The 12,762-nt window shown below is 42.3% G+C and overlaps 1 protein-coding gene across 1 annotated transcript in view; it reads right to left on the reverse strand.

Annotated features, from left to right (window-relative positions):
* The window catches only part of LOC140548038 (uncharacterized), a 28,110-nt gene extending 17,207 nt beyond the window's left edge, over positions 1 to 10,903 (reverse strand). The window contains exons 1-12 of the mRNA XM_072671388.1: positions 10,831 to 10,903; positions 9,704 to 9,849; positions 9,483 to 9,638; positions 9,243 to 9,390; positions 8,985 to 9,157; positions 8,768 to 8,896; positions 6,518 to 6,525; positions 1,555 to 1,624; positions 765 to 920; positions 528 to 672; positions 229 to 401; positions 12 to 140 (exon numbers count right to left, since the gene is read on the reverse strand). Coding sequence (XP_072527489.1) covers positions 12 to 140; positions 229 to 401; positions 528 to 672; positions 765 to 920; positions 1,555 to 1,624; positions 6,518 to 6,525; positions 8,768 to 8,896; positions 8,985 to 9,157; positions 9,243 to 9,390; positions 9,483 to 9,638; positions 9,704 to 9,849; positions 10,831 to 10,903 — 1,506 coding nt within the window. The remainder of the gene's footprint in view (positions 1 to 11; positions 141 to 228; positions 402 to 527; positions 673 to 764; positions 921 to 1,554; positions 1,625 to 6,517; positions 6,526 to 8,767; positions 8,897 to 8,984; positions 9,158 to 9,242; positions 9,391 to 9,482; positions 9,639 to 9,703; positions 9,850 to 10,830) is intronic.
* Positions 10,904 to 12,762: the final 1,859 nt, after the last annotated feature.

Here is a 12,762-nt window from a genome sequence, read left to right on the forward strand (position 1 = left end):
AACTGTCTTACTGAGGTTTTTTCAAACTGGGGTGCGTTGCCGTTGCTGTCTGTTACAGTAATCACAGCTGTTCCAGTGGTTACGAGGCCGTTTCCCTCCAAATCTGCAGCTTTAATCAGCAAGGTGTACTCAGGAAAATTCTGAAAGAGATGATGTTCATGACTAAAACTGCTTCATTACCTCATTCCAGCCCAACCCAACACTCAGAAGCCTGATTTCTGCTCTCACCTCTCTGTCCAGACCTCCAGACTTCACTCGAATCCCTCCAGTGACCGGGTTAATGTCAAACAGGCTTGGATTTGGCTGTTGTGGATTCTGACTGATGATGGAGTATCTGATATCAGCATTAGCAGTGTTAGGATCATCTGCATCAGTGGCTGTGACCGTCATGAACTCAAATCCTTTAAAATTAGAGTAATGTACAGCATGAGATAAGGAGCCCACAGTGAAGCATCATCATCATCATCATCATCATCAATAGGAAGGTAGGTAGTAAAACAGATTTGTGTCACACTCTGTATATTTACCAGGACCTGCAGCTTCTGGAACACTGCCAAGGAAAGGGTTGTGGGTGAAGACGGGCTTATTATCATTCTGGTCGATCACGTTGACGATAATCTCCATAGGAGCTTCTTTAACCTCACCATCAGCTGAAATAGCATGAACTTGAAGCTGGAAGCAGCAGAAGAATACAGAGCTGTTAAATAAAGGTTTGGAGGGATTTCTATTGTAGAGCTTCAGCGATGAGAACCTGAGTCTCTTACCACATATTTATCTTTGGCCTCTCTGTCTAGAGGCTTTGTTACAAAGAGCCAACCAAGGTTTCTATTTACGGTGAAAAGTCCCACTGGAGGCTGGTCTGCTCCTTCACCAGTGATGCCGAACACCATCTTAATTTCTCTAGAAAGACTGGACTTGATCTGAACACAGAGGAGAGTATTCAACACTAAATAAGAGGCATAATTGTTCTCAGGTTGAATGAATGGACTAGTGAAAGAAATTTGAATGTACCCTGATATAGACGATCAGTCAAGACATGTTTAGTGTGTAGATTTTGTTTGTTTCATTTAAAACTGGAGCTATGAGTCTAGAGTGGTATAAAGCCCCCCCAGCATTGGGCTGTGGAGCATTGGAAGAACTGTGTTCTCTGGAATGATGGATAAGTTGGGGAGTTGGAGATGATGAGATGGGTTGGTGATCATTCAACATCTGAACTCAACTGTTACTGAACTCAGTAACACTCTTGTGGCTGAATGCAAGCAAATCCTCACAGCAGTGCTACTTCAAAATTTAGAAGAACATCTTCTTCCCTGGACAGTAGAGACAGTTACTCCAACAAACAAACAAATGCAGGAGAAACTCTTTAATTCTTTTTTTAAATGAATGAGCAGGTGTCCAAATACTTATGTCCATATATATACATCCAGTTTAAAAGTAAAGAAGCAAAATCTTATCTTATGTCTACTTGTCTAAGCTGACCGACTACATCAGGGGTTGGCAGAAAATTGTTTAGCGTGATTTTTTTGGCCAAACCTTTCCCACAGCTCTACTTACCTGCGAAATCTCCCTGGGGTAAGGGCCTCTGTTATTCTCTGAGATAGACACTGGTGGAATCACCCACTCTCTCTTTCTCCTCTTCAGTCCCCCTGAAGAGTCTGGAAAGTCTGGAACTGCAACATCTTGGTGAGGCTCTATGGAAGTTGTAGATTTTAATAATATCCAACACAACATTGACATCATTAAAGCACAGTGCTGTTAATCCCAGCGTTCCTCCAGGAGGCTACTAGAGCTGGAGCTTCTAGACTGTCTGTCTGGACTCTACCATCTTAAAAAAATTAAAAGGTGTGTCTAAGGGTTCTTTGAGTGATGCGCACCATCAGACCCCTGCAACTTATCCAGAATGCAGCGGCACGGGTCGTCTTCAATGTTCCTAAATTCAGCCATGTCTCTCCACTGCTGGGTTCTCTCTTCACCGGCTTCCTGTAGCTGCTGCCCAGGTCATCAGATTCAGACCCCTGACTCTGGTCTACAAAGCCAAGAAAGGACCAGCCAGCCAGCCAGCTTGATGGCGATGGATAAAAGCCGATCTGCACCGAGAGCCCTTAGAGCTTTAAGTCCGGCTCCTCTCGATCCGCCATCCTTTAAGATCCACGGAAGACGAGCGTCCAGACTTTTTTCTGTCCTGCACCAAAGTGGTGGAACGAACTTCCTCTGGGTGTCCGAACAGCAGAGTCCAACGCTCGCTGTCCTCAAACCCAGACTGAAGACCCTCCTCTTCTGAGAGGACTTGGGCGAATAGTAGAGTGGTCTCCTTACTGACTTCTGTTTAGAGTCTAAGATTAGAGGAGCTTTAAATTTTAGTCTATTTAAACTAGCTGAGGTTTTTCTTGGGTAAATAGTAAAGCACTTTTGTAAGTCGCTCTGGAGAAAAGTGTCTGCTAAATGCCTTAAATGTAAATGCAAAGACCCATTTCTATAATAGAGATGTATCCTCTAGGGGATCCTCAAGGTACCTCTATAGGATCACTCCAAGAACCCTTAGTAGAACCCTTATTTATGAGTGTCCATTGCTGTGAGCTGAACAGCAGTCTGTAAGTGCAGCAGTAAGAGAGGTACTGATAATAATAATAGCAAACACTCTGCATACCAGCAAGGGGCAGTGTTGCTTCTTCAGCATCAAGACTCTCATGGTCCTGGAACGGTGGCAGACCACTCTCGGTGGACAAGACCTGACACAAGTGTGAAGACAGTTTTTACTGTAGAAGCTCCAGATCTCATCAGAACAGATAAAGCAGGTGAAGATAAATCCAATAAAAAGGACAAACAAGAGCTTCTCATTCTGAAGAAAGAAAGTAGTGAGATCTTGTCGGTGAGCTAGTCTGAAGAACAGAGCTCGGTTCCTCCAGGTTTCTCCTGGACGCCCCCCAGTCCAGCCAGCACAGCGTGGAGGATGTGTTCAACTCCAGCAGCAGCAGCAGCAGCAGCAGCTCACCTGATTTGCCATCATTAAGCCCTGATTTACCACCAAACCAGGTGTTGATCTGAGGAGAACTCTAAATAATACTAGACTCCATGAGAGAGGAGAACTTTGAACATGTTCTAATGATGAACACAGTGATGGAGAACCTCCACCACCTTCTGTAGTTTATTCTAATATTAGTGATTTACAGATAAGAAGATTTTTCATTAAAAAAACAAACAAACAAAAAAACATTTGCAGACAGGATGTAGTGAACATTCTCACCTGGAGTAAAGCTAGGAGGAGGCAAACTATCATTGTAGAATCCAGTAGTTCTGCAGCAGTTCTGAATGTCAGCGCTCAGGCTTTATAGGACTGGTCTGCTCTCTGCAAAAACAGGGTTGTGAAATGTTAGCATGATACTGGCTTTATTTATTTTCTCAGATATCTTACACAACACTGTTTACAAATGGGACATTACGTGTTGTGGAGCTGCAATGATCAGCATAGTATGTGAGTACAGATGGTCTTTGGACTTTGTAGAGACTGCAGTGGGCTTTATTTACAGCTCTGATTGAACCCGTATCTGGTCCAGTGTGATTTAGCACTTTAGAGAAGATGTTTTTCCTGCTCCAGAATCAGTCTTAGGCTTAAGATACGATACATTACCAGTAAATACACAATATAAATCATACAAATCTATCAGATTATTACCTGTGAATATAACAGATTATTTACAGTAAATTGCACATTGACCCTTAATTGCACATTAGAGTGGAAAATATTGCAGATAATAATTATGTGAGGCTGAATGGCCTCTTGATTCCATGGAGCTCCTGATGAGTGGTTCTTGTGCTGATGCTGCTTCAGGAGGGAGTGTGGAACTCTGAAAGACTATGTGAAGGCTTTAAGTGCTTCAGTACTGATCCTGTGAGAATGGATGTACAGACAGAGATGTTGTGGAATCGCTTCATCGAGACGAACACCTTAATGTTTATTTGCAGGAATTCACTGCTAATGTTTAGCAAATTTTGAGGTCTGAGGTCAAAGGTCTGAAAACAAGATGTAATTAAAGAAAATGATTCACTTAAAGCAATGCCATGACCTGGTCTAGGTCAGACTGCAACAATAAAAAGAGACTCTATGCTGCAAACACATTGACTTAATTTCTAAACAAACCTGTTGGGGAGTTACATTTCATTGAGGGACACATGGACTCCAGTATGTACTGTGAAATACTAAAGCAGAGCATGATCCCCTCCCTCCGGAAACTGGGTCGCAGGGCAGTGTTCCAGCATGATAATGACCCCAAACACACCTCCAAGACGACCACTGCTTTATTGAAGAGGCTGAGGGTAAAGGTGATGGACTGGTCAAGCATATCTCCAGACCTAAATCCAATAGAACATCTTTAAGGCATCCTCAAGCGGAAGGTGGAAGAGCGCAAAGTTTCGAATATCCGCCAGCTCTGTGATGCCGTCATGGAGGAGTGGAAAAGCATTCCAGTGCCAACCTGTAAAGCTCTGGTAAACTCCATGCCCAGGAGAGTTAAGGCAGTTCTGGAAAATAATAGTGGCCACACAAAACAGCTACAGGCCGGTGGCACTGACTTCTCATCTGATGAAGTCACTAGAGAGGAACTCTCCTCAGGAACTTTCACTAAGGGGTGTACTCACTTTTGTTGCCGGTGGTTTAGACATTAATGGCTGTATAGTTATTTTGAGGGAAGAATAAATTTACATTGTTATATAAGCTGCACACAGACTCACGTTTCATTGTGTTAAAGTGACATTTTGTCTGTGTTGTCCCATGAAAAGATATACCTAAATATCTGCAGGAATGTGAGGGGTGTACTGACTGTACTTCTTTTCTGAAGACAAGACAATAACCAACAAAACACAGATAACCTAAAGCTAAACAAATCTGACCGACCTACCAAACAACAGAACAGAAAATACAAAGCCTTGGCCATGGCTGACCAGCGGGTGAAGAAATTTAGAACACAGTTATTATAATTTCGTTACCATATAAGGTCAGTGACACAGCTGTAACTCGCACGGCTTAAAAGAAGTGGTCAAATGGATTTGATATATTTGGACGTATGATGTATTTGAAATTGTTTGTGTCAACTTGAACCAATAAAATGTGGCTTTTCTTCCCCACCTATGAGGCTTTCTGAGCACTACCTGAATCTGTGCACTCTGGCAACATCTGCTGGTCTAAAGCGTGTAAATGTGGACGATCTATCCAGCAGATGGCGATATTTTGCTTTTCATTGGTGAATAAATGTAGTTTGCTCTTATTTTTTTCTTGATGACAAGCGTAATCCCTCAAGGATCAGTTCTTGGGCCCCTTTAGTTTGACCCCTTAAAGCAGAAAGGCTTATTACACACTATGCTGTATTACTCAGTAACTACAAGGAAGTCTGTACAAAGTGGTGAGGCTATTCTCTGGTAATAGAAGTTTGTAATAACACCTTTGGCCTGCCAGTGAGCCATTGGCTGTTTGAGGGGTTAATCTGCATATGCTGCCATTAGGCCAAAAGACACTGAGTATGAAAAACAATGTATGACAACATAGTCACAAACAAAAGCTTAGTGTCCTAAAAAAAAAACCTAGAGGAACTCATCCATGCTTGTATCTCCAGCAGGGTTAACTACTGTACCAGCCTCTTAACCAGAAGGCTGCTGCAGGAGTTGAAACCAATATCTGCAAGATGGTACTTCCCATTTAATCTTTAATCACATTATTTATACAGTATATTCTGGAGTGTTTATTTTATTTCTTGCTCCTTCTGCTGTTTTTCTTTTGCTGTTGTGTTTGCAGTGTGATATAAGCAATGCTATATAAGCTGTGCTTTATGACATCTATATAAAATCTAGACTTTGGCTGTGAAATGCTACACATATTTTAATCAGTACATAATTTTATGACTGCATGTTTGCTTCTGGGAAAACCAGACACACTGACAATGACAGTGGTGCTGAGATTGAACCACACTCAGAACACTTTACAGAGGGGCTTCAGCTCAGCCAGCACGCACATGTGGGAGTCCCCTGTGTGTAACATGGGCTAGGTAAATGTTTTGTTACTGAGACCCAGTTGGGCTTTCCAAATTACACCCCATCCAGACCCCATGGGCAGTGTACAACCCAGATGGGGCCCATGTTTAACCCCTCATGGTTCCATTACTGGTGGATCCTGGTGGGCATCCATATGTGGGGCCAACATGGAACCCACTGACAAAACTTTCTGGCTTCTGGCTGGGCTACCCATTCAGACACCATATGGGCACTTTATATGGAGAGTGGAGTTCTGGAAAGACTCAGCGGCCCTGTCCCAATTCACCCTAAGCTCGAAGACTTTCCTGAAAGTATGGTGGGTGAAAGGGGTGTGTTCAAGGTGTTGGAGAGTTGGGTTGGGTTTCATGGTTGCTGCTGTTTTTGCTGTGCTTCTGCTAATAATTACAGTGGAACATGGGTGTCACGCCTTCCCGGAGTAATTTACAGCTTCTGGACTCTATCTCCTAGAATCCTTGGGAAGGTCATATGACTCCACACTTCTATCTTCTATCTGTGTTTTTGCGGTTTGCTTTAATCTTCACTTTGGAATTGACCTTGGACTGTGTTTTGACTACAAACTTGGATTACGTCTCTATTAGTAAAGTCTCTTTCCTATTTCAGCATTTGTGAGCGTCTGATTCTCTTTGGAACATTACAATGGGTAATGGGTAACTTAACACTTACACCTTGGGATACAGGTTGCAAGTGTAAGTATTTGGACAGGGCCAGTATGTACCAGTGTTACCTCAGGCATTTATTAAAGACCAGGTGGAAAAGCTTTACAGTTTGTAGAAATGGATGTGAAAAATAAAATGTGCTTCCAGAGAGAACAATAAGAGGCAGTGTTTTCTTTTATTTAATGGTTTATTTAATGATAAAATGTGGTAAAATAATAAAGTTAGTTTTCTAACCTTTATAAGTAAGAGTAAATGATCTTGATTGATACCGTCTGGAACAGTTCTTCAGTCTAGATGAAACGGCACTATAGGTAATCTAGAGGTACTACAAAATGAAATTGCAGGAAAGGGAAGAAATCTGTAAATAAACCAACAATATATACACAGTGCAACTGTGTAAAAGTTTTAGGCCCCTAATCCCATTCCTCTAAATCCTGTCTCTCAGCAGAGCTTTTACTATAGAAGGTCTGAGAGATTTGGATCCCATCAGAACAGATAAAGCAGGTGAAGATAAATCCAGTAAAAAGGAGAAACAAGAGCTTCTCGTTCTGAAGAAAGAAAGTAGTGAGATCTTGTCGGTGAGCTAGTCTGAAGAACAGAGCTCGGTTCCTCCAGGGTTCTCCTGGACGCCCCCCAGTCCAGCCTGCACAGCGTGGAGGATGTGTTCAACTCCAGCAGCAGCAGCAGCAGCTCACCTGATTTACCATCATTAGGCCCTGATTTACCACCAAACCATGTGTTGATCTGAGGAGAACTCTAAATAATACTAGACTCCATGAGAGAGGAGAACTTTGGAGATGTTTTAATGATGAACACAGTGATGGAGAACCACCACCACTTTCTGTAGAAATATTAGTATTTATTCTAATATCAGTGATTTACTGAGCAAATAAACACTTACTGACCAGATGAGCAGCTCTTCATTTTCATTTAGGGGGGCTAACACTTTTGCACAGTGCTGTGTATATATTGTTCTGTGTATTAAATTAAGTAAAAAGGGCATTTGTTTAAACCTTTAAGCAAAAGTAATTATTCATATGCTGAGTAATGATAAAGGGGCAGTTTTCGTATTCTCCAGTGCAGTCACATACTGTAGCTTGGATGACATTGTCCTGGAAGAGTTTGCTGGCATCATACACCCTCAGAATAATGTTGTACTCTCCCGGTTTCAGTGCTGTTTTGAGTGTGAGGATTATTCCAGTTTCTGCAGAAAGGAGAAAAGTTTACAGAAGTTCACAAACACTAAAGGCCAATCAGAGAAAACAGTATTCCCTAAAAACAGTAAAAACCTACTGGTTTCGTCCATCCTGGCGGTCCAGTTTATCCTGCTGTCTCCCTGGAGTTCCACAGTGTACGGATCAGCAAATCCAGGTCCATCCTTATCCGTCACAGACAGCAGGACTGGAGTAGACTCCTTATTGCACACTCTGATCTCTCTCTCTTCAATAACAGGAGTGTTATCGTTCACATCTTCCAGAGCGATCACAAGGGTTCCTGTACCGGTAGCTGGAACTGGATCTGGATCAGAGATTTTGAAGGCCTTTAGGAGGACGATGCACCATTAAAACACTTCCTTCAGACAGAGAACCAGGAAACAGACCTACCATCATCCACAGCTAAGATCAGAGCTTTGTATCTGCCATCTTTCATGAAAGGAGACTCTCTGTCCATGGGGCTCCTCACTCTGATCAGTCCAGTCTCTCGGTCAACACTCAGCCAGCCAGCAGGATCAGCGCCTACACGATATCTGCAACCCAGCATCATACAGTACTATCAGTGTTCCCATGAAGGTAAAGTATGGACGGCAATGAGGAAATCTTGACGCGTAAATTCTTACGTCACTGTCTGAGTCTTCGCTGTGTCTGGATCAGTGGCGGTATAAACGGTTAGCTCAGTTTCAACCGCGAGATCTTCAGGTTTAGAAATGATCTTCTCCACTGGGTCAAACACTGGAGCCTCGTTCACATCCTGAACATTCACAATGACCGTGGCAGTGGACGTAAGTACCTAAGTAACTGTTCAATGAAGCCCTGCTGACAATTAACGTATCTGTAAGCAGGAGATCTTACCGAGGTCTTTTCAAACTGGGGTGCATTGTCGTTGCTGTCCGTTACAGTAATCACAGCTGTTCCAGTGGTTACGAGGCCGTTTCCCTCCAAATCTGCAGCTTGAATCAGCAAGGTGTACTCAGGATAATTCTGAAAGAGATGATGTTCATGACTGAAACTGCTTCATTACCTCATTCCAGCCCAACCCAACACTCAGAACCCTGATTTCTGCCCTCACCTCTCTGTCCAGACCTCCAGACTTCACTCGAATCCCTCCAGTGACCGGGTTAATGTCAAACAGGCTTGGATTTGGCTGTTGTGGATTCTGACTGATGATGGAGTATCTGATATCAGCATTAGCAGTGTTAGGATCATCTGCATCAGTGGCTGTGACCGTCATGAACTCAAAATCTTCAGGAAGAGAGATGTGATGAAGACCATCATTAAAACCATCATGATATAAACAGCAGATATTTGTCTAAATGAATAAAGCTACCTTTAGCTGAAGCTTCTGGAACACTGCCAAGGAAAGGGTTTTGGGTGAAGATGGGCTTATTATCATTCTGGTCAATCACAGTGACGATAACCTCCATAGGAACTTCTTTAACACCATAATCATCAGGTGAAACAGCATGAACTTGAAGCTGGAAGCAGCAGAAGAATACAGAGCTGTTAAATGAAGGTTTGGGGGGATTTCTAGTGTAGAGCTTCAGCGAGGAGAACCTGAGTCTCTTACCACATATTTATCTTTGGCTTCTCTGTCTAGAGGCTTTGTTACATAGAGTGAACCATTGTTTCTGTTTACGGTAAAAAGTCCCACTGGAGGCTGGTCTGCTCCTTCACCAGTGATGCTGTACACCATCTTAGTTTCCCTAGAAAGACTGGACTTGATCTGATTACAGAGGAGAGAATTCAGTACAAAATAGAAGAGTTTAATTAGGAATCATCTCTACATACCTTTGATATCTCCTTGGGGAAAACGCCTCTAAGATTCTCTGATAAAGAGATTGGTGGAATCACCCACTCTCTCTTTCTCCTTCTCAGTCCTGCTGATGAATCTGGAACCTCAAGAATCGGACCAGCTGGGTTGCAGGTTGGACAAGCTTGATTGCATTTTTATCCAACACAACACACAACAAAGATAAACACATACAGATGTTGACAGTTGTTGCTTCCAACATAAATATAATATATCTTTTTTATCATTTTTGCAATTTTATGATTTAGGGAAATGATCTCTAAATAAACAAACATACTAAATATAGACATCCACTGTTAAAATAATTAGATCCATGAGGAACGTTTGGAGGTTCTTCATTTTGAAACTGTGGAGGAACCTCATAAGGTGCTTTGAGGAACCCTTTTCTGCTAATAACTTTTTATTGAAGGTTCCTCAAAGCACCTTGAGAGGTTCCACCACATCTTTAAACTGAAGAACTTTGAAATGTTCCTCATGAATGTATACTTTTCACAGTGTCAGGAGGTATAAGAATAAACATACTACAATAAAAACTGCATACCAGCAAGTGGCTGTGTCGAATCTTTAGCGCTGGGACCCTTGTGGTCCTGGAATGGTGACAGATCAGCAACAATGATCCAGATCTGAAAAGATATATAAAAAAAGATCTGTAAAATAAATATCTCTATAAACATTAGCATGAAATTCTAGTTGAGACGTTTCCTCACCTGGAGAAAAGCTAGTAGGAGAGGAAGAATCATCTTGCTGTGAGACGGTGAAAAGTCTGACGTGAAAAGGAACTGCTTAATGCTTTAAACTCAGTCGAGCTGTATGGTCTGGCCTGCTATTTCCTCTCCGCAACCACAAAGTGCTGTTCTCACACACCAGCATAGTCTCTCATATTTCTCACAGTCTTTTTACAGTTCATCTTTACAGTGCACTTACATGTGATTACTCAGGTTATCTCTGTTACCTTATAGTCAGACCTACCCATTCAAGTCGTCATCCACACTCTGATACTGCCCAACGTTCTCTGTTTCCACAAATCCATTCAGAACGGTCTCTTTACCTTCACCGCTCATTCAGCCCGACCTGTTGAAAGACTGAGCGCTGGGGTCCCCTTTACCAGCGTCAGACCAGCTGCCACCAACCAGTCCGACCACCAAGCCCCCCAACCACTCGTGCAAGACCAGCTGCATGCCCTCCTGCCACTGCTACCTGCCTAATGACTATGCTAAAATCTACATGGACTCTAAAACTATCTGCCACTACTATTATTAATATTATTAAGTATCACTATCATCACTGCCATGACTATATTAAGTTCTACTACACCATGATTATTATTGTTTTGGACACCTGATCAGTAGAACAGTCTTCTTAGTGGTGTTTAGTGACTTTTGCCAATAATTTATAAATAGTTCTGATCAGAGGAGGATGGGTTGGTCCCCCTTGTGAGTCTTGGTGCCTTCCAAGATTTCTTCCTCCAGCTCTGAGGGAGTTCCTTTTCCTTCTACTGTGGTCTTTGGTTTGCTCACTGGGGGTCTTATGTTTCATGTCTTGTCAATATTTTGTCATCTTTCTGATTACTGATTCTGTAAAGCTGCTTTGTGACAACGGCAGTTGTAAAATACAGTGGCATGCAAAAGTTTGGGCGCTAGGTAGTTAGTTCGGATCATGGTGATTTGGGAGAAGACTGTAAGATCAGTGGACTCAGTGGATGTTGGGCTGGAGTTTAAATGGCTTCTGCTTGTACCTTTACACCACCCTGACTTGTTCTGAAAACTAATGTCTCTGAATGCTTTGGACTCCGTCAGCATGTTGATTTCCCTTCACATAATCAGTTGACTCATTGATCTATCTGATCTTCTTCAGACCTCTGCTCTGTCTGATCTTCTTCAGATCTCTAGTCTATCTGATCATCTTCAGACCTCTGCTCTGTCTGATCATCTTCAGACCTCTGCTCTATCTGATCTTCTTCCGACCTCTGCTCTATCTGATCTTTTTCAGACATCTACTCTGTCTGATTGTCTTTAGACCTCCAGTCTGTCTGATTTTCTCCAGGCCTCTACCTGATCTTCTTCAGACCTCTACTTTACCTGATCTTCTTTAGACCTCTATCTGATCATCTTCAGACCTCTACTCTATCTGACCATCTCCAGACCTTTAACTAATCATCTTCGGACCTCTAGTCTATCTAATCTGTTCCAGACCTCTATCTGATCGTCTTCAGACCTCAGCTCCTTTTCAGACCTTTTTCTTTTTCGAGTACCTGAAGCCACACTGGTGACCTCTGCTGGTCAAATGCACTATCTGCCACTATTATTATTAATATTATTAAGTATCACTATCATCACTGCCATGACTATATTAAGTTCTACTACACCATGATTATTATTGTTTTGGACACCTGATCAGTAGAACAGTCTTCTTAGTGGTGTTTAGTGACTTTTGCCAATAATTTATAAATAGTTCTGATCAGAGGAGGATGGGTTGGTCCCCCTTGTGAGATCTCTAGTCTATCTGATCATCTTCAGACCTCTGCTCTGTCTGATCTTCTTCAGATCTCTAGTCTATCTGATCATCTTCAGACCTCTGCTCTATCTGATCTTCTTCCGACCTTTGCTCTATCTGATCTTCTTCAGACATCTACTCTGTCTGATTTTCTTTAGACCTCCAGTCTGTCTGATCTTCTCCAGGCCTCTACCTGATCTTCTTCAGACCTCTACTTTACCTGATCTTCTTTAGACCTCTATCTGATCATCTTCAGACCTCTACTCTATCTGACCATCTCCAAACCTCTAACTAATCATCTTCGGACCTCTAGTCTATCTGATCTTCTCCAGACCTCTATCTGATCGTCTTCAGACCTCAGCTCCTTTTCAGACCTTTTTCTTTTTCCCAGTACCTGAAGCCACACTGGTGACCTCTGCTGGTCAAATGCATGAAAATGCAAAGCGTAATCCATGCAGTAGGCTGCACTACTTTGCTTTTGGTTAAAAATGCATCATTTACTTTTTAGAAACAGTCAAACCAGCTTAAACACTCTCCCCATTTT

The sequence above is a fragment of the Salminus brasiliensis genome, chromosome 25 (assembly GCF_030463535.1).
Source record: "Salminus brasiliensis chromosome 25, fSalBra1.hap2, whole genome shotgun sequence".
NCBI lineage: Eukaryota > Metazoa > Chordata > Actinopteri > Characiformes > Bryconidae > Salminus > Salminus brasiliensis.